A 22,615-nucleotide genomic window follows, 5' to 3' on the forward strand; every position below is an offset into this window, starting at 1 on the left:
CAACCTTCCTCTACTCCCCCCTCCACCCCCTCCCTCCACAGCCACTCCCTCCACTCCCCCCTCCACCACCTCCCTCTCCTCCCCCCTCCATCAGCCCCCTCCTCACCCACCTCCCTCTCCTCCCTCTACTCCCCCCCACCTCCTCTCCACCACCTCCCTCCACTCCCCCCTCTACCACCTCCCTCTACACCCACCTCCCTCCCAATCTTCCCTCCACTCCCCCTCCTCCCCCCTCCACCACCTCCCTCCCTCAGCCCCGTCCACACCCACCTCCCTTCTCTCCACTCTCCTCGAACTTGACATTTACGAAAAAGTAAAAAAACTCAACGGTGTTTGAAATGAGAAATCTGCCTCCAAGTATCGCCTTACACCGATCATTATATATCACACGGCCAAAATAGAAACAGCCAAGCCATGCAGCTACCTCGGATCAAATACACGAGTTAGAGAGGAGGGCATGTTTTGCTAACCCTGAACAGGCATTAGTAATGTTCAGGATATACGCCTCTCAGAGTGGAACTAGAAGTGACCCAGCTTCCATATCTTAGCCAAGACAGTCCATTGTGTATTGTAACAGGTTAAGTCTTAGCACACAGTCGAAACCAATAACATTCAGTGCAATGTGGTTTTGAATGCAAAAGTATAATTAGCAAATATAGCAAATTAATTCTGATTTCCTTATTGCAGCACTGTATTTCAAAGTGATTGGTCAATTGCATACTTTTTGGGGTGATTTCATAAAAATAGGAAGAGAAAGAGCATAAATATTGAGCATAGTTTACATCTGCCAAGCCAAGTTGAGAGCTATCGTGGGTTAAACATGTATGGTACGGATTTCCATGAATTCATCATGTATGAATAAAAATAAATATTTGAAAACGCTAGCTGAATATTGGATGCTTAAGTCAAGCTTACTCAGGATTTTTTGCTGTTTCTACTGAAATGCTAATATTGAGGTATGTCAAATTTGGAATTCAATTCAAAATTTGGCTAAGCAATATATACTCTGGTATATTTTCTTTATCTGGTTCGGGGATCTGGCACTTAGATATGAAAACTGTTGGCTTTATCTTTGAAACGGTGCATTCAGGATTAACTACAGTAGTCAGGAAGCTGTGTGACCCAGTTGGCTTGCTGTAGCAGGGACAGGCTTTGGACATGGAATCCGTTTCAATCACCAACACACTGCTAACCATCCAAAATAGAAAGCAGTATGCAACAGTTTCAATGCCGTAGGTCTGTTTCCTATATATCTGGATAGACGAGGCGTCGCACTTGTTGAAAGGGTTAGGACAGAACAGAGGGAGGCCAAGGGAATACAGCCCATTCCAAGGATGTCAGTTGAGATTGGTAGGTGTGAAGGATTTGTAGAGCAGACATTGTACAGCACACCTCAAATGAACTAAGAGAAATTGTCTATATTTCACTTCTATTTAGAGACCATTAAAAGGGAAAGTATAACTGCTAAACCAATTTTTCATGGTAAGGTTTTCTAAACTAACAAACCAAAAGTTAACAGCTGTAGAACTATCAAAGCACTGGCTATACCATAAAGAGACCATTCTCAAACACACGGTACACTTTTTAATTTTGTTTTTCACAGTTAAAGCTGTGTACAGTGTTTAGTGAGCCCTGTTAATGTAGTATGCCATGTTAACATTTTCATAAACTCACAGTAATGTTCAACTCCAAGATTAGGCCTGCTACAAAATGTGGTCTTGTATGTCTAAATGTCTCCTTAGTTATTTTCTTCTGTCTATATTCAGTGTATTGTGTTGGATTATATATTTGGTGGGGTACTCTGCTTTGTGGATGCAGACAACTGAGTGAAACAAGTGAATTCCATCATACACACCAATGAGTCACAGGGGCAGAACTTAATGAAGGCCTAGAGTAGTGTGACTAATTGAAACTGAACTGTAGAAGGGGCAACAGTTGCATAGTGGAAAACCAGGATCTATGACACAATAGGTCGTCCCAAAACCAGACAGGGAATGTGTACATCTTCTGGATTAGAGCATGTTCAAAAATAAGGATGATGAACTCGTAAGTTAGTCAATAAAACAAGGGTGTTCCTCTGGCTTTGGGAACAGGATGAGTGAACTCGAGGGGGAAAGGGACACAGTATGCGTGTTCTTGTCTGCATGTGTGAATTTTGAGGTGGGTTAAGAGTGTAGTTTAGAAAGGATAAAAAACGGACAGTGAATGTTGTTCTGTGTTGAGAGTGCAATTTAGCATGAATCAAAAACAGCTTTTCTGGCTCTGAATCCGTATGCTGCCGTCTGCCAGGAAATAGGATTTTTTTTCTCAGGTAAAGTCGACTTTACAAAATGGAATCAAATGAGCTGTTTTTTTCCTACTGAATGTGAATGTGTTCGAAGTTCGGGCAGAACCGTAGAACGCTGCATCTGGGGACAGGAGCAGGGCCTGTCATTATTCAGCCTGCCTTTAGGCACTTTAGGACCCCTTGCTGAATTAAATCATGACTGCCTGTAAAAACAGTGAGCCGTCTATTAAGTCATCTGCCACATGCTGGGTTTACCCTCCAGTGTTTCTCTTACCAACGTACACCATGTCATGGTACGTAAAACTCTCATTTACGAGTTTAATTCATGAAGAGAGACGCATGTTTTTAAATCCAGTGAGATGATGTAATTATATGTAGGCTACTGCTCGTATTATATCTAGGACTTGGACGCTTGAATGGATATTATTCATCATAATTACCAGTAGATCCCTGCTTCTATCCAACAGAACGTCCGGAAGACTATAACAGCTCATTTTTGATTCGCCCAATGCACAACCACCAACCCGGAAAACAATCTGCTGAATTCAGGAGTAGGGCTGGGTATGAATTCGAATTTCAAGAATCGATTCGATTCCGATTCACAAGGTTCAGAATCGATTATCACGATTCAATTCGATATCGATTTGGTTAGTGTTACTAAAACCTGTTTTCTTTTTAGCTGTAACCTTAATTACATGACTGCCAAGTTATGCAACACATCAATACTAGAGCTGGGTATTGATACTGATTTCCAAAAATGAATGAATGAATCATTGAATGAATTAATGAACTATTCATTCCTTAATTTATTCATTCATTCATTCATTAAATAAAAGATCAATTTTGGGATTCATGAATCGATTCTGAATCATTTGATTCAGAATCGATGAATCGATTTGTTAAACCCAGCCCTATTCAGGAGAGATCTTTTAAAGGCAGTCAGCCTGGTTAGCTAAGGCGGAGGGGGTGTGGGGGTGAACGGCCTGTAGTAAGAGCACAGTACTGTGGGTTGGGTTTCTCTGAGGTTACGGTCACGTTCCCCCGGGGACGCTGGTGAGGCCGTTGTTTACATTGGAAGCCGGTTCTCCACGCTGCCTCTCTGCAGCCCCCCAGATGGGTCTTTAGTCCCCCTGTCCTTCACCTGCATGGTCCCGCTACCACACACCTGCCACTTCTAATCACAGCACGCGTTCAACTCGCTCCATTCTTATTCTGGTTGATAATAGTACCGGTACTGGTACCAGGGCCAAGACAAGTGATTTATTTGACCCTTAAAACACAGGAGTACAGTACAGTACTATTCTTTGTTACATCACACACATGATCGATGCTTGGGCACCACCTTCTTGTCAGTGTCGGTTTGCGAGTGTGTGTGTGTGTGTGTGTGTGTGTGTGTGTGTGTGGAGCATGAGGGTGGGTGTCAGGATTTGACTGAGTGGATAGGGGTAGTGCCTGCAGCTTCACCTAAAGAGGAGCTCCTCTCTCTCTCTCTCTATGCCTCGCTCTCACAAACCCCCTGGTTTGCTCACTGTGACCAGGCAGCAGCATGCTGTACACACTCTCACCTCCCCTGCTTCAGGCACAGCAGCGCCGGAATCATGCTACTGTACAGTACTTCATAAGCTTGCTAAGGGAGCTATTGGCATAAACAGTAGCTAATGAGCTGCAGTTTGCTGCTCTTCAACATTTTTCAAAAATTTTATTTGAATATCGTAACAGTACTGGAAGGAAGGTGACTGAGTGATCGTGATAAAGGGGGGGTTCCCCAGGTTACCCTCGCACGGATGAATTTCATACAGAATTTTTGTAAGCACTAAATAAGAGATTTTATTCTTTGGAAGTTATCTACTTTTGCAAACGTGTGGACTGATCCAAACCTTTTGTGGATATCTTATTTTGGGAATCTATTGCATGTAAGTCTTTTTCCAACAACTTTTCTTTATTAAATGTCCTTTAGTATTTGAGAAGATACAGCCTATTTTTGTTCTGAACAATGTTTTGTGTTGCCTGTATTGTTCAGTACTATCACTACATAGAGGACTAGAGACCGATGACTGAATTAGATATTTGGGGTCCCAAAAGTAGTTGCATTTCTATATAACAATGCTGTAATGTTTAAATTACCAGATTAGCAGCTTTAAGATTCCCATCTCTGGTCCTAGATCAAATGTTGCCATTAAAACATATTCAAGACACTGAGTGTACTTACATTAAATAACAAACAATTCTATAATGATAGTATAGCATAGTTCATTACATTATATGCATCCTGTACATATGAATGATACAATGAATGAATGATATTGTGTTTTCCAGAATGTTGTGCTCCCCAGGCATGTTTCATCAGTGGGGTCTTGCTGTGTTCTTGCTGTGCTCCTCAGCCCCCCTCTATGGCAGGCCTATTGATGCACTTAGTAACAGAACGTAAGTCACCAACACCTACTGGACAGCCAACAAATTAGCTTTACAGTAGCAATGCACATTAGTATATACAGTATGTCATCTTATTTGCATACCAAACACTACAAGAAAAGGTTGACAAGATCATGCAAAGGACTGCAGATTATTTTAAATCTGTTAAGTGGTCTGAGTAGAAATACACTATTGTGGTTAAGATAACAATATACACGGAATAAGACTCAGACAAACATGAAACTGCCACTCCAAAGTCAAAGTCCCATATCCTGATCCTGAAGTTACAGTACTGCATATTATAATGACAGTAAATATACCAAAAATGTTTAAGTTTCCTTTCACTCTGCTAAATGTTATGTAAGGCTTTACTATTTACAATGTAGTTAACCACAGGCAGCGTGCATTCATGGATAGGTCAAATGGCATGAAGATGATCATTCCTTGTCATTTTGTCACATATACAAATTAATTTGTGCCACATCTACAAAACAGGGAGTCCAAAAAACACAAATAAAAGTTGAAAGGCCGATAGATCCTGACATATCTTGTGTTTGCGTGTACGGATTAGTTGCTTTTTCTGTTCCTCTCTTGCACTCTTCACAATTATAAAATAGTTGGCTCCCTCACCTCTCACAAGATGTCTTTGTTTATGCTGCCACCTATTGGAACATGACCGTGGGATTCACTTGACAATTACCACCTCACAAATAGTTACCAACAAAAAGATAAATATTACATTCATACTGTGCTAATATTCAGAAATTCCTCAATCAGTTCTCTACTTTCTGAAAACAATGTAAAACCCTCTCCTGAATCCTTTAACCTTGCTCTAGGCGGCGGTCTGTGAGCCATGCCCAGCTGATGCACGATAGGGGGCGCTCTCTGCAGGAGTTCAAGCGCCGCCTGTGGCTCCAGGAGCTATTGGATGAGGTGCATACGGCTGATGAACGAACACCACCCCCACAGAACAAAGCCCACAGCCACTCCTTCAGCGGGGGCACCCTCCACCAGAAACCCCCCGGAGGCACGAAGAACCTCCCCCTGATGTTCCCTCTGGACAGGGAGGGGGCGAACCTACCCCAGGAGACCAACAAGTCTGTGGCCTGTAAGGACCAGCCACTGAAGGTGTCCAGCAAGAGGAGAAAGAAGGTCAAGTCAGGCCGACGGAGAGAGAGCGAGAAGAGGAGGAGAAGGGCACGTTCGGTCGGAACACAGGAGTCACAGAGGACATGAGATCTGGGATTACAGACTGCATGTGGTCTTTGGGTTGTGGTTGTGCTGCACTAAGACACTGACTGAGGTTCGGAATGACTGACAACTCATTCAATATGAAGGCCTTGGGCCTTTTATTGTATTGCTATAATCAACTGCTTTTTCCTACAGTATTTTGTGCTTACAATGTCATGTGATACATATGAGTTCTATAGCTTAAGGTACTTTTGTAATCATAACAGTATGTTATAATAGTATGTTACTGGTATGTTTTGTATCAGAGCTGGGTTGAAATACTGAAATAGTATTTGGAGTCATGTCGATTACATACATGCTTGATGGCCCTTGTCAAGCATTATAGAATCAATGGCCTGTCCCTCATCCAGGTGACACTCTAGGCAAACTACTCAACGCTTAAATATGAAAAATAATTTCAAATAGTATTTCGATCCAGGTCTGTTGTGTATCCATATTCATTAGGGATAATCATAAAAGTATAAAAGTTGAGGGAATAAATCATTGTGGGCTGAAAGTCAAGGCGGTAAATGCAAAACTTAAAAGTATTATTCTGAAAAGATTCATTTTTGTACATACTGATATTAACAAAATAACAGAAGAGCAATATTCTACTGTTTGGTGTCTCTCAATTTAGCGTTTATTGTAAGTATTCAGTATTTTGTATACTTACATGATTAGAAATGTTCTGACATAATTTATTTCATTTGAAGTGTGTATTTATTTTGTGAATGTATCCTTGTGCTGCTGACTTTCAATATTTTATAACATAATGCACTTTAATTGTTTTCTATAAATGTTCTCTTTTGTGGTTGCAGATTGTACTTGTTTTTCTTTGATATATTTCTCTTTCTTCCCAAATGGCCTGTAACTTAATACATCTTCCATCGAACCCACTCTCATTTGTTTTAAAAACAGTCTATTTAGAAACAGTTGAATAAGCCAATGTTGACATTCCTGGCTTAGACTCATTTCATCTTCACTTGCACTGAGGGCGCCATCGGTTCCAAATAATCATTAAAAAGTTACATTTGAATACAATATCTGCAGTGTTTCTGTTGAAAATCTACATTTGTATACTAAGTTGGATGTCTAATCAAGGATGAATAGTCTTCATAAGGACTATGGTAACCAACAACCATGAGGTGATAAACTAGCAATCTTCAACTGACATTTTAAGGAGAATAGAAGTGACTATTAATGACATGAATTACCAGTAATTGTCCTTATTACATCACACAGCCCATTCAAATATACTATAATACTATTTGGTGTATCAAGTGTGCCATCGGTCAAATTAGCTAAAAGTGTCAATGTTTTTGTTGACTGTTCAGCATTAAACGGGAGAAAATGAGTTAATTGTTAATGTCACACATTACATTACAGTCATTTAGCAGACGCTTTTATCCAAAGCGGCTAACAATACTTGCATTTAACATAGGAAAAGCCAATGTACTACTACTTGCTAGAACTCACAAGTGCATCCTCTCTCTAAAACAAGTGACTACACTTCAGGGTCCACACTTGAGAACCATGTGGTGTTTTTAACAGCCTCTGACTGAGCGGTATGGACATGGTAATGGAGGGAAGAGCAAATGCATCAGCCTCGCTACTTCCTGTGCTAAGAGCTGCAGTGTGAGCCATTAGCAGCTCAGAGTCATAAATGCTACGGACCGGCCAGATAAACCCCCATCACAAGACTGCAGCTCACACTAGAGAAATCAATCCAACAATGCAAGAGGCATTAATAACTCACAGAGCAGGGAGACACAATCAATGGAAAGGTTGTTTTCCGTGGAGAGCACCCATTTATATTTATATGGTTAAAGATGCTGAACATGAAACAAACATGAAAAAGCTGACCGACGCGCAAGTATCTCTTACAAATGTAAAAGGTCAATTGAGGTCAGGCACTGGTGTTTTGCTTCTTATAGTCTCAGTACATTTAGCGAGGCATTTCAAATGAACAGCTATGTGATTTCAGACAGTTTAAATGATACAGAAACTCGGAAGCCTAACATAGATGAGCATGAAAACTAGTCACTTTTGTACATAACATGTACAAATAAACATAATACATAAACATAATTTGTGGATACAGAACCCACCTAACCATCACATGCGAAGAATCTCATGCATATTTTAAAAATGTCTTCTTTGTAAATGTGATAATCAGTAAGCCCTACATCTGGCACATGTGTATGGGTCCTCTCTCTCTTTAAACCCAGTGAAGCAGAATCAATTTGGCCTGAGTGATGTTTGCTTTTCTCTCCTCCACATGCAGCAATCAAAGCTCTACCCTTTGAATCTTGAGAGCCAGGGGCATCACACACAAGACTATAGTCTCACTTTTTAAAACAAAATACCCTCTAAATCACAGTATGGCTGCGGGATTCACTTGTAGGATAATAGTGGAACTCAATTTGGTACTGTACGCATGAAGATACTTCTAAGTATGAGCACGAGGACACTTCAATAAGCACACTATGGTGAGTTCATCACAACAGTGACAATATCTACGGAGCACTTGATTTTGATTTGAGCAGGATGTGTGTCTTACCACTCAAATAATAAATACCGATGCGTAAATAACATTTATGGTTACAAAACCTGAATTAACATTACAGTAACTCCATATTTCTGGTTAATTGCTTGTTTTTTGTGTGGTGTTCTGATAAATCACTAGTTTTGTATATCCCTGAACCGAGATGATATCACCCATATGAATGGTGCGCGTGTTGCCTGATACAGGCAGTCCCCAACGCCTATGGGCTCATCTTCGCCTGTACCTGCGGGGTGATCCTGGGAATCGGCTTCTGTGCCAACCTACTGGTCTTCTCTCTGTTTGCCAAGTACAACACCCTCTGTAAGAACCGCCTGGACATCCTGCTGCTGAGCATGGCTCTGGCCGACTTCCTCACCCTGCTGCTCATCCCCTTCACCCTGCACTCCGCCGTCAGCCACTCCTGGCCCCTGGGGAACACATCCTGTAAGGTCTACCAGTTCCTCCTGGCCTTCTCTCTGGCCGCCAGCACCTACTCCCTGTGTGCCGTGTCCATGACCCGCGCCATGATCATCACTAACCCCTACCGGCCGCCCACCATGGACCTGGTGGTCCTCATGTTCATCCTAGTCTGGGCCCTGAGCTTCTTCATCAGCCTGCCCCTGCGTATCTTTGCCACCATGGAGAGCCTGAGCCCTGGCCTGGACAACTTCACATTCTGCCTGCCAACCATCCACGAGCATCACTACCAGGTGGTCCTCAGCCAGTTTGTGCTCTACTACTTCATCCCCATGCTGGTCATCGCCTTCAACTACGTCCGCCTGGCCGTCTTCCTCCACAAAAGCCCGGTGATGTCCGTGGCCAGCGCTAGGAACACGCGGCGCGCCTCCCTCATGGTGTTCCTGGCAGCAGGGACCTTCTCGGTGTGCTGGCTGCCGGGGTACGTGCTGGAGCTGTGTGTGTACCTGGGGCTGTACCGCCACGGCCCGGCCTGGGACATGTTCTACTTCATCTGCACCGTGCTCCAGTACCTCCACCCCTGCGTTAACCCTGTACTGTACGTGCTGCTGTCCAAGCGCTACCGCTACCGCCACCAGGGGGCAGCCTGGCTCTTCAACTGGAACCGCAACAGGGTGCAACCGCAGGTCACCAGCATCAACACAGAGAGCTTCTAGAGGAGAGGCAGCTCCAAGCGCCTAGGGCCACATAACTAAGGCCAGATAACTACTTAGTTAGCAGAGAGGTTTATTTTTCTGTACATGTGTGAATGAACTGCAATTGCTTTTTATGTGCGAATAAGGGTTTTGGACATGAATACTGTATAACATGAATCCTTATGTTATTGTAATAGTCTGAAATAACCACAAATCAAAAAGAATAACAAGCAAATATAATATTTTTTAATACTTCTATTAAATATTTGATATAATCTTAATGTTAAGGCAGTATATTAGCTCACAGACCGTATGTTTTCGGCTGTCTTTTCATGTTGGTCCTCCAAAGATCGGTTTCTTTTAGATTCTCCGGTTTTGCTCTCCTTCTTCTTCATTTTATGTTTAATTCTTGCAGCACCAGAATGACAAGGTCAAGAATAAAGTTACGCAAGAAGAGGACACTGTTATGATAGTACTATGCATTGGAATGTGTGAATTGATGATATGTTTCAATGAAGTAAACATTATGAACATATACAGTGTCTGACACCTACTGTAAAGTGATTCCTATGCTGTCCCATAGGAATGTAATAGATTCAATATTTATTTTATGTGTTGCATGTAATGTATGGTGTATAGTCACAGTGAAAAGTTGCTGCTGGCTCCAAGATTATGCTACAGATAATAAACCTTCCTTTTTGTAATAAGCAACACACATTTCTGTTGCATGCAGTGATTCATGTCAGCCCACATAGACCCATTCATGTCAACCATAGTTTGGTTGCTTGCTAACGTTAGCCAAACCAAGCTATTATTCAGACGGAACTTGCCTAAACACATTATGTTCTACTCTAACTGTTTTATTGTTCATCTTGTACATTAGTAGCTAACCAAGCCATCATTAAGATGAGACTTAGCCGTGATGCTAATTTTTTTTGCCTATGTTCTACTCCATTCACTTATGCTAACAAAGTTAGCACTCAAAACAGTTGCATGAGAATGTCTTCTGGTCAATCTAGTGGTTAGTAAAATCGACCAAATGTCAAGAGGTAGACGTCATTGTATTCCTCTCAGCCTACAGAATCTAGCAATGTGCTTTTGAGCAGTTTTCTGTCAATAGTGGTGTTGCTCTAAGCACAGAGAATAACCGCCCACTGACCACTATTCAGTTGTGACTTTGGCTCATAAATATATATTATTATGTATGCTTACGATACCTATGTCTCGGGTTCGGGGGGGGGACGGGGGGGGGGCATATAATGGACTAAATGGACAACAGGCTATATGCACAACTCCAGTATTTCCTGAAATTAGACATGCTTCTCTGTTTCCTCTCCTACACTATTGGATGAAGTGATTATTCAGGTGTGCCTGACTGCAGCACAATGATCAGGCACTCCTGAATAATCATTTCATCCAATAGTGTAAGACAGGAAATAGAGAAGCATGACTAATTTCAGGAAGTACCGGGATTATATAGCCCATTACTGATTGCTCCAACAGGCATTAGAACTAGTACAGTGTAAGGAGGATCAAAGCATCACTAAAGGACACTCACCTTTGGAAACAGGAATCCCCAGGGTCAGTCAACAGGTGGGCAAATAAGGGGCATGAGGGTCGGAGAAGCCACTCAATCTCAGCTGACCTACTACCAACAGCCAACTCCTCAGGGACAAACCCCCTCACAGACTCTGGGGACAAAGGTTCCAGTCTTTGGAAAGAGCAACAAACTAGACAAATTAAATTATGGAATGAGCTCTTTGTAAAGTCACTACAGACCGTTTCCTGCTTTGCCTCCTGCAGTGTATCAGCAAACTGTTCACTCACCATGGACTTCCTTGGTCAACATCCATTTCTATGTTGTGAGAATGTATGCTGGTCTGGAGTAGATGTTTGGACTGCCTCTCACACTATGATCATATAAAAACTCTAATAATACAGTCACAAAGGAGGTGATGATAAACAGTTGACTGTGTACCTGAGGTAATTAATTAGGAATTAAAACTATTCTACGGCGGCAAATACTGTACCACTTCAAAATGGCAGTGTTTTGTAAATGGCATATTTAATCATCCTGTTTGATGATGTGAGGTGGTGCGGCTGGACTATGCTACATTGGTTCATCTGGTGTTTATTGAGAATAAAGGCATTATCCAAGTGGCTCTCCTTTAAATCCTTAGTCTTCCTGAATCCTGTTGTCTCTCCGTCCTTCACCCCTAATCGGTGCCACAGGGGGCATTTTGCACTTGTGGGTCTGAGCTGTGCTGCACTTCCCCTGACTAAACACACAACACACACACACACACACACACACACACAGCTGCTGTGACATTTGAATATATTGATTAAGCTTCAGTATGTATGCAACATCTACTGATCTACATTCAACACTGTATTGGTGGGTTAGGGTTAGGCTAACCCTAACCCTGTGTTCCTACAGTACCTGTTGGTGGGTTAGGGTTAGGCCTACCCCTGTGCACCTGAGTTGAAGCCCTGCAGGGGTGGTGTAGGATTTGGGGCCTCTCCCTTTGAAGAGTTATAAAATGGGATTCAGGAGAAACACACAGTAATGCTGCTATTGACTTAAAATACATAAAAACATAGATGTGTAGTGATAGTGAATATTCTTGTTTTCAGACCCCAAATCAATGTGGTAACCAAGCTATTGAGTAGCTTTGAGAGGGGACAAGCATGACTGTGATGCCTACATTGGACTGGGGACAGCTGCCCCATGGTCTTGTCGCCTGTAGCGAGCTCAGGCAGGCAGGGCAGCCTCCCTGGTCTGGACGGGCACTCCCGGGGCAGCTGTGAGCGGGGCAGTGGGGGCCGCAGTAAGGAGTGAGGGGGCAGTCGGGTACTCCGAGGGCATTTAAGAGGCCCCCAGTCACAGCCTGGAAGGAACACACAGGTCAGAGACACTCGCAAATGATCAAAAGTTGATGGCTATGTATAAGTTCTAGTGACATTACCATTGAGGATCTGTCTGAGGGTTAACTGCATTCTGCTTCTCACATACTCTGCCATCAGAAGCTGCAGATATTCAGACTGCAAACCAAAGGAAAGTAATTCATCACACCACACAAACAACAAGCGCGGATGGTGTGGATTGAGCAGCCAATCACACGCTAAGCCAGGGTAATTCGTATAGCTCCCTCGTCTCAGCCACCTGAGCATTATGACATCATGGAGTGGAAACATCACTGTCACCTAGGGATGTGAACAGTTAATTAACTAACGATTAATTGCCGATAAGAATTTACTCGAGTAAGATTTGGTTACTCGATTAACTGCTTGTTAATGGAACAGAACTTTTCTTTTTGAACGAACGTTATCAACGGGAGTTGCGTGAAATGTAATCATGATTAAGGGTCTGACTGCACATGAGGGCGCCACGCCATGTAGTGAAGGCTAATTGGGATGCCGGGAAATTTCAACAACACAGCAAAGCGCAGTCTGGCGTGGGACATTCTTATCAATTAATCGACTATTGTTTGTTAAGGTTAACAGTTATTGATTAATGAAATTCCTTGAAATTTGCAACCCTACTGTCACCATTGTTTCTCATAACCATCTGGGAACTCTCAGTTGGAAAATGTTTGGAAAACTGTAGGCAATTTCATAACTACTTGAAAGAAAAGAAAAAAAGAAAAAATCTGAAATGGCATATCAGCGCCAACTTCAACTGCTCCTCGCCGTCATAAACCCGCCCAGAGTAACTGTTTGTATCTCAGATTCCTCAGAACCGACGCTGATTGGTCAGATCGTTTTCTGTTCGGCCTCAAATGTTTCTCTATAGAAAGTATCCAGACTGATTCTCTATAGAAAGTATCCAGACTGATTCTCTATAGAAAGTATCCAGACTGATTCTCTATAGAAAGAATCCAGACTGATTCTCTATAGAAAGTATCCAGACTGATTCTCTATAGAAAGTATCCAGACTGATTCTCTATAGAAAGTATCCAGACTGATTTGTGAGTAACAATGTGAGCTCGCAAAATCAGCATGTTCTCACGAGGCAACTACGCATGAGGCCTGATTTTAGACGTGAAAAATGCTGACCCCTACCAGATTTGTATCAATTCAGATGAAGAGTCCTGACCTATGGTTTGGACTTGTGATTACTATGACCATTGCATGTGGTAGTCAGCTGAAATAACTAAATGGTAGAGGGAGGTTATACCTTTGATGACACGGCACCCCTTTCAGTATCAAAGACCAGGTAGTGGACAGATACCTGAGGAGGGCACATGGATACATGCACAGATCGTGCATAAAACAGGATCGTAGGAAGTTGCAATCACAGAAATTCAAGCATCAGAGGCTAGTACAGAAATACTCGTACATAATGCCATGGGTTTCATGCACAACGGGAAGAAAAGAGAGGACATTAAGGTAATACCACACAACAGCCATGTGGGTATGAACTATTCTACAACACTTAGGGGCGTCATACTGTAGGGTGATGAATGACATGGTCGAGCCTATAGATAGACCCCTGTCCTCCCTAAAGAGAGTCTAGGGCCGTACCTTCTTGTCTGGGGGGCTGGGCTCCAGGACAGGCATTTGCTTGTCTCTCCATTTGGGCGTCTCTTTCCTGGGTGGTGCTGGGGGAGCCTTAAGCTGCAACACAAACGAGAGAGAAGGAGAGGGGAGGGGGTGACACCACTCTACCCCTCCCAGCTGGCGGCTGTGCATCTGCCAGCTCCCGTTTCCCCTGACATGCTTTCCTTTTCATCAGCACAGCGAAGGGAGAAGGGCCAGTGGAGAGGATCTCCTGTGTCACACTAACTAGTCCTAATGGCTGCCGGTGGCTGGGTGATTAGGACGGACTGATAGCTCAATCTGAACAGTAGTAGACCTATTGTGGCACTTTATACTTTAGTGTGTTCTGAATGTGTGTTGTCATCCACGTATGCCGAGTTCATATCGTGATATTGTGGGAACGTTAATATACTTGTACCAAACTTACAGGCTTTAATCCACTGCTTTTCTCCATGATCTCTTTGACACCATTATCCTGTATTGTAAATGGATACATGGATTGCAGTTAAACTTGTAGAAATGTCTTTGACATTATGTTGACGGAATGTCAGAAGGACTGTGAATGTGCTCACCCCTCTGTCCTCCGTCTCTTCAACTCGCATTAAGTGAGACGTGTTCCTCGTCTTTTTGGACTTTAGCTTCTGACGGGTTGTTATCTGAGGCACACAGGAAAAGCAGCCAGTTTGACCTGTCGCTTCGAATGAAATTACAGACACAACTGAAATATCTTTAATGTCCCTGGTGTCCCTGTGTAATATATTTCTGACCACTCAGAACATAAGTAGTTAGTTACCTTGCTGAAAGCCTGGAGGTGGACAGAAAGCCCGTCTGAATCTGAGCTGTCTGATCCACTAGTGCTTCAATACAAGCATCAACTGAAGGTGATTAACTGAACATTGGTATTCCAGTAGAAATGCACTTTCAGAGGCATCATCTTTTTCTCCTTTGTAATCAATACAGCATATTTCTTTATAAGTGAAGACTCAATAATGACTCATTGTGATATAGTGGACAATGTGGGTACTCCTTCGAATGGTGTACCTGGCCTCGTGGTCACTCAGTGAAGCATCTCCTGGCTCAGAGTCACTGGGTGGGCCAGCTTCCTGCCTCGTGACCTCCTGTAGCTCTCTCACACACACACTGTACTGCAAAGCAAAGAGACTGCTAAGACAGCTCAGTCCGATACTTTGAATGTGAACAAAGAGTCTAATTTAATGAGAGTTCAGACACCTTTCATAATTTCTTCATACATTCATCTGACCTCCATTCATATCCAACTAGGCACAATAATCATCTCCACATACCTTTCTGTCGAACATCAAGCTATCAATTCAACATCACATTTAGAGGTCTGAAACTCTGGAACGTTATCACTGAGGTGAATGCTTTTACAAAGCAACTGAGGGACGACCTAATACTGACAAGTGTTGAAGAGGGGGCCATTTATAATTGTGGTCTGTTATATTATCCTCAGTTCTAGCTGGGGGGTTTCTTTTTTAACTCCGTATTCCTCTTTTCCCATTACTTTTGGTCTCTTCTTTTTGTTCCTTATTGATTTGTGTTTTGAACGTGTTTTGTATCCTTGTGTCTTGATGTTTTTGTTTTATTTTCCATTGTTTTTTTGTGCTTGTGCTGTGTTTTTTGGGGGGGCTTTTAAGCTTGTCTTGTCCACATATGTCATATGTATGTCTCTATTGGCCGTTGATTGTTTGTGACAGGGGTGGAGCTTCGTATAAACCCTCTGGCCTTCGCTCGCCTCCGAGCGCTGTTTTTAATGTGCTAAAAAAGGTGGGCGGTTTGGGTCACTCCGGGCTCTCCCTCCACACACCCCAGTCCAAACCCCATGTCTTTAGTGCCCCCACACAGGGAGCTGGCTTCTCTCAAAGTTTTGTTTCAATTTATGGAGCCGCCCTGTGATTGAGATCCACTCCAAAATTTCATGGGTTCTAAGTTGGCCCGTGCTTCACTCCTCCACTGAGTTTCATGAAAATCGGTCTGGTCGTTTTTGCGTAATCCTGCTAACAAATCAATCAACCAACCAACCAACCAACCAACCAACCAAACAACCAACCAACCAACCAACCAATCAATCAATCAATCAACCAACCAACCAACCAACCAACCAACCAACCAACCAATAAAAACTGAAAACATTATCTCTCACCCAGCACCGTTGCTGGGGCGGAGGTAACCTATTTCAACAATCAGTCCCACCTTTGTCCTGTTCGGGTCGCAGTAGTCCAGTAGTGTGTCACAGAAGTGAGCCCCCAACATCTCCAGGTCCTGTGTGCTGAAGTGGGTTCCCTTCCTCTTACCTAAAATCAACAAAAAACAAAGTTGTACTTTCTACATGTAAAACCTCAGGCTTTTATATTGCATAACGGAAACCAGCTCAGTGGCCTTGCGGTTAGAGAGTCTGCCCTGAGACTGGGAGGTTGGGAGTTCGATCCCCGGTGGAGTCATACCAAAGACTATAAAGAAAATGGTACCCATTGCCTCGCTGCTTGACACTCAGCATCAAGGGCTGGAATTCGGGGGCTACATCACCAAATGATTCCCGAGCGCGGCGCTGCTGCTCACCCTCCTAACCCTAACCCTCCCCCAGGGGATGGGTCAAACCCTCCTAACCCTAACCCTCCCCCAGGGGATGGGTCAAACCCTGCTAACCCTAACCCTCCCCCAGGGGATGGGTCAAACCCTCCTAACCCTAACCCTCCCCCAGGGGATGGGTCAAATGCGGAGGACTAATTCCACCACCCTCAGGTCGGGTGTGTGACAATCATTGGGACATTAACAATAACAGCCTCTCTCCATGAATGTTTGTTACCTGTGTGCAAGTCTCATAAACATGGTGAAGATGCAAAGGTGGTGTTTTCGAAGACCTACCAATGCTGGAGCCACAGAAGGAGGTTTCCAGGGTGAAACTGTTGAGGACACCAAGTCTCCAGAGAGCCACCCTGCCTGTTCCCTCCTTACTGTGATGCACCTTGAACTTACAGCTGTGGAATGAGAACTGAACACACAGGTGGCCCACTGAGTGTTCAATAAAATGCAATAATACTTCTGACTTGGATCAGAACAGTTAGGGTGCGTGTCCACCGGCAAGCTGTATTTTAGAGCTGGCGCTGTTTCCTCGTTGTTTATAATGGGTAATGAGCTCTAGGGCGCTATAGAGACGAGAGCTGTGTTCCAAGGGCTTTTTAGCGCTATAGTGCTGTGAGCTCTAGGCTTTTTTGGCAGTTGAAAAAAGTGTAACTTTTTTGAGCTAGAGCGCAGGCTGTAAAAGGCTGTTCTGATGATGACAGCGGTCGGTTTTTGGCAAAACCACAGAGACAGCGAACGTTAGCACTAGCTTACTTTAGCTAGCTATCTTAACCTGGCTAGTTAATCTGCAGTCTGCAAAAACACGACACTCGTTGCTAACGTAGCTGTAGAACATCGGTAGCCTAGCCAGCTCTTAACTCCGGCTCTAGTGCGCTCTTCGCAGCTGTAAGCTTGGCGCTGTTCAGCTACATACAGCTCGTTGGTGGACACACAGCCTTACTAACAAAGATGGTGAGGAGAGGGAAACAAAAACAATAGGTGGAGATACCATGTCTGGGCAGTTTTTGCTGAGCATCAGAGGGAAGACGCGTTCGTGTGGGTGTCTCTCTGCCAGACGGGGGTTCTCACAGCCGTACGTGAAGGCGTTCTGCTTACGACTGTGTCCGTGAAGGTCACAGTACAGAAGCACCGTACGCTCCTCACACAGCCTGTATACCAGAGGAACCAAACATACTATATGATACACGAATACAGAATGAAAGGGAACAAAGCATCTACTCAATTATGACACACCTATACTCTCTGGGATGGAGTCTGCGGGAGCTGTACCTCTGGACCATGGTGCGTGTGGCCCACACGGTGGGGAAGGAGTCTCTCAGGGTGGACCTGTAGTTGCGGTTCAGGTCCCTGCCTGTCAGGGAGCAGCGGTAGTTCCCTACTATGACGCCGTCTGGGTTGAGCATGGGCACCAGCTTGAACACAAAGGTGTCTCTGAGCAGGGCGGCATCGGGTGAATCCCCCAGCAGGAAGTTGACGACGCCCCTCATCACCCAAGAACTGTTGGTCTCTCCGGGGTGGACCCGGGCTGTAAGAACCACAGCGGGCTTGTGCATACCCTCCTTGTCCCCACTGCTGGATGGGTTGGTCACGGTCAGCACCGGGACTAGGTTCCCTGCCAAGGACCGACACAGAGTCCGGACCTTACAGAAGCGTGAGCGCCGGGGGTCTCGCTCGATCTCTGACAAGTGGTTCCACAGGTTGGAATAGGTGTAGGGGTAGCACTGCGCCAGATAGCAGGTATCCAGGTCATAGGGGAAGTAGACGGCCCAGGAGAGAGAGTAGCAGGGTTGTCCTGAGCTCTGGCGGCCGTTGCGGTAGTAGGACACCTCCTGGCCCACCCTGTGCCAGCCTACCCCCTGGAGTCTGGCCTTCTCCTCCGAATAGAGCAGGGGTAGCTGGCCGTCTTCGTAGAGGCTCGTCCCCTTCAGCAGGTTATTGATGGTGAAGCGGTATCGTACCTCCGCTCGAGTGTTCTTCACCTGGAAGTAAAACCACTGGGTGTGCTTCTCCGTGTAGAGGTCGGTCCTCAGAGACAGCTCATAATCAAATACGCCACTGAAAGAACATTGTATCAATACAACACATCAGTGGGAACACTAACTACAGTGTGATTCTGAACAGCCTGGATGAATTGATTTGTGGCAGATCCTTACACTTTCACAGCTTTCAGCAGGTTGCCACTTTCAAACCGTCCCTCAAACAGCAAAGTGGTGTCCTCAGGCCCAGTGAGGGACACAGCAGCATTGGACAGAGACGACCGGTGGCCCCCGCCCACACGAGACCCCGAGAAGCAGCTCTGCTCATCTGCAAGATATGCCATTCATAAAACACAAATAGGCCTAGCCATGTGCAGAGCGCGTGTTGTATTTGTGACAGGGGAGAACGGTTACAGGATGTGAGTGAAGCTACCTCCTTGTGTGGTGTATACAACTGTGCCTTCCCCCAACTCTGGTGCTCTTAGCCAATCACCTGTGTTCACCTGAGCACACAGAGGTTCTGGGAAGGGGGGTACCCACTCTGAAAACAGATGAAAGATGAAGATAAATTTGCCTTACGGGACATCTGTTCTTGCAGCGTGGCAAAGACCTAAAGCTTTCATTATCATTGCTTGAAGAGGCTCACCAATATGATGTATTTCCACAGGGATGACCTCACACTCATGGGGCCAGCGTGGCAGGGTGTGCGACGCATGACCAGAGGCACCATACAGGTGACGGGGCTCCCTGAGACGAGGCACAGCCCTCCCTGACAGGATCTCAAAAACTACCTGGTTGGTTCTGGGTAACGGAGGCACACCAGACACATCTGTGTGGAAAAGACACTTGTGTTCAGCTGACATGGCTAGAATGCTGAGATGTATCTGGAAATCTTCTTTTATAATCGTGATAATCAATCTGTCAACCATAGTTGGTGGCCATCTTACCTTCATTCTTGTGGGAACACTCATCCACATCAAAGTCCTTCACTAGTACTGTCACTTGATCTTCATCCTCCAACTCCTCTTCTTCGATGTCAAAAGACGAATAGCTGGGTGGGCCACGCAACAGCCCACCAACTTTGTCTCCTCTCATCTCATTCACATCACCTGTGCTCCCTGTAGATTGGAATTTGGATAGACATGTTTTGGCTATAGGTAGTTTTGACCTACTGAGTAGAGAAAACACATTAGGTCAATTATCCTTATCCTTATACCAACAGGTTTTCCCGCCAGTGTACTAGCCAGTACACTGAAATTCTAAAATAATAAATTCACAGGGTCTCATGCAGTCTCATGTCACGAAAACCATTTTTGGGGTCTTGCTAAGGCCAATTCATAAACTAATAGCAAGTAAAGGTGAATATTGAACTATAAAAAGTGATCTCATTGAGCTTTAAATAACATGACTCTGTCCCTGACGCACTCCATTACAGATTTCCCAGAACACCTCCGTTTTCTGCTCAGACTGTAAATGGACTGCACTTTTATAAAGCTTATTCACCCATTTACACACCCATTCACACACCAATGGCGGTAGCTGCCATGCAAGGTGCCAGCCTGCTCATTGGGAGCAATTTGGTGTTCAGTGTCTTGCCCAAGGATACTTCGACATGTGGACAGGAGGAGGTGGGATTCGAACCGCTGACCCTACGATCATTGTACGACCGCTCTACCACCAATCAATCAATCAATCAATCAATCAATCAATCAATCAATCAATCAATCAATCAAAGCTTTATTTGTAGCGCATTTCATACCCATACACCAGAGCCACAGCCGTCCCAATACATCTCTGACGGCACCAAATCATTCACAGGCCAGATTAGACAGTTAGCTGGCTAAATTGAACAGCCAGCTAACTTACGAGCTACTACGAACCAAACTGCAGGCTCGGGAAAATAGTAACATATAAATACATGTGTTGTTAACCAGTTAGTTATTCTAATAACAGTGAAACAGAAAAAGCTAGCTAGCTTACACAGAGACCGACTCCTAAAAGTAAGAGGTCTAAAGATGTTATATGCATTGGTTTCAAACCCTCCCGTCCTCATCTGTCAGCATTAGCCGCATATAACAGCTAGACGTTCAGATCACGTCTTAATAACGTCCGTGGGTCCTGAACCCCGTGTGCTCGTCTGCTGGACCCCTCAATATTCACACGTCTGGCTTGGACCCCTCTAAGACGTCTGTGGACGTGCAGAACGGGTTCAATATCTGAACATCTAAAAAAAACTTTTATTCTGGCTCCTAATTGGATGTCTTTGGACGTCCGAGAAAGACAAAAAAGACATCTAAAAGACGTCTTATAGACGTGTCTTTGCTCAGTGGGTAGTGGTAGACTAGGCCTACCTCTCAAAAAGTGCACAGTCATAATTGACAAATGACCTACCACATCATGGAAAGCATACTTCTTCCAAGCTGTTTGCGTTCCCATTATGAGGCTCTTGTTGATGTTGTTGTTGTTGTTTTAGTCAGGTTTCGGTGGATGAGCATGAACCGTTTACCCTGTCACCATGACAACCAGCATGGCGCGAAAACACGCGAATTATTTCGAATTCCTGAACATTGAGAGATACAATGTTGCCTCATCAGAATTTTCCTAAAATTACAATAATGCAAGAATTCGCTCACCCCCTCTGCAGAGAACTCATGAGCAGTCCCCCAATACCCTACTAACACAGTGGGTTGCAGCAACGTTGCACATAGGTTGTAGGTAGGACCCAAAAGAAGAGCAGCGCAGGTTCCAAAAATAAAGTTGGAATTTCAAAAAATCAAAAAAAATCAAGGAACACTGGGAGCAAAATATACTAACATAGACAAGACAACGAATACAAGACCATACACACAAGGAGGCAGAACAAAACCTGGTGACAAAGTGATCAAAGTGTACAAAGGTCTCTTGGGGTAGTGCAGGGGCAGTCACTGGGAGGGGAGGTGCTCAGGGTCCAGGAGGGTCCAGGGGGCACAGGAGCTTAATGTCAGGATTCCAGGCCGGGAACAGGGTGAGCAGGGCGAACCAGGGGGCAGGGGCGAAGGTCTGGACCGGGAGCAGGGGGCGAGCAGAACAAACCAGGGGTCCGGAGCGGGGGCGAGGGTCTGGACCGGGAGCGAGCAGAGTGGACCAGGGGTCCGGGCAGGGGCGAGGGTCTGGACCGGGAGCAGGGGGCGAGCAGAACAAACCAGGGGTCCGGAACGGGGGCGAGGGTCTGGACCGGGAGCGAGCAGAGTGGACCAGGGGTCCGGGCAGGGGTGAGGGTCTGGACTGGGAGCAGGGGGCGGACCCGGCCCGAATCTTAACAGGAGGGAGAACTCTGGACGACCATCATAGGCAAAGAGGCCACTTGTTAGAAAACTCGCTTAAATACCGAGGCCTACAGTACTTGTGTTTTGTTGTGTTGTTGAGCTATGCAGTAGATTATATCCATCATGCACAGTTTCTATTTAATTGGGCTGTGTGAAGCCAATTATGCACACTGAAAAGGAGCCATATGATGCAGCCAGGGCCTCCACTGTTAAAGGGGGAGTGTGCTATTTTGGACATTTAGCCCTATTTGTGGTCTGTTCATGCGATACCATGAACCTGAAACATAGAGACCATAATTTCACTGATGGTTCCAGTATTGGGCTAGCTGCAGTTTTTATGCAGGCTCTCACTGGGCTACAATGGAAGTTAATGGGGCATATGTAAATGTGTTGAAAAACTATGATAAATGTGTTTTTCCGAGACAGGGAGCACAGGGTGTAATCTTACCAGTCTCAGTAAGCTCTCCTGCGAAATGTAGCTCAATCTGAATATTTTTAGGTGTTTGGCATGACATAGTCCTCCATGGGAGCAGTGAAAACAAGCACCAGGGGAACGATTATGTCCCATTGACTTCCATTGTAGCTAGGGGTGTAACAATATA

General features: G+C 44.6%; 3 protein-coding genes across 3 annotated transcripts; 2 read left to right on the forward strand and 1 right to left on the reverse strand.

The window, feature by feature from the left end:
* Positions 1-4,604: 4,604 nt before the first annotated feature.
* Positions 4,605-5,935, forward strand: LOC311320927 (parathyroid hormone-related protein-like; the record flags this gene model as incomplete). Its single annotated transcript, XM_084452793.1, has 2 exons — positions 4,605-4,711; positions 5,536-5,935. The coding sequence occupies 2 exons, from the start codon at positions 4,605-4,607 to the stop codon at positions 5,933-5,935; spliced, it is 507 nt and encodes a 168-aa protein (XP_084308919.1).
* A 1,118-nt stretch (positions 5,936-7,053) lies between these two features.
* Positions 7,054-9,607, forward strand: LOC311320929 (galanin receptor 2a; the record flags this gene model as incomplete). Its single annotated transcript, XM_084452795.1, has 2 exons — positions 7,054-7,074; positions 8,681-9,607. 2 exons carry the CDS (start codon positions 7,054-7,056, stop codon positions 9,605-9,607), a joined length of 948 nt encoding a protein of 315 aa, XP_084308921.1.
* A 2,445-nt stretch (positions 9,608-12,052) lies between these two features.
* On the reverse strand, positions 12,053-19,803 carry LOC311320930 (cytosolic carboxypeptidase 2-like; the record flags this gene model as incomplete). The annotated part of the gene is made up of 15 exons (XM_084452796.1): positions 12,053-12,112; positions 12,295-12,477; positions 13,767-13,820; positions 14,114-14,206; positions 14,701-14,784; positions 14,922-14,985; positions 15,170-15,273; positions 16,343-16,443; positions 17,015-17,141; positions 17,721-17,880; positions 18,002-18,787; positions 18,886-19,036; positions 19,142-19,249; positions 19,355-19,537; positions 19,656-19,803. The coding sequence occupies 15 exons, from the start codon at positions 19,801-19,803 to the stop codon at positions 12,053-12,055; spliced, it is 2,406 nt and encodes an 801-aa protein (XP_084308922.1).
* Positions 19,804-22,615: the final 2,812 nt, after the last annotated feature.

This window comes from Borostomias antarcticus (assembly GCF_949987555.1).
Source record: "Borostomias antarcticus genome assembly, chromosome: 18".
In the NCBI taxonomy this organism is placed as follows: Eukaryota; Metazoa; Chordata; class Actinopteri; order Stomiiformes; family Stomiidae; genus Borostomias; species Borostomias antarcticus.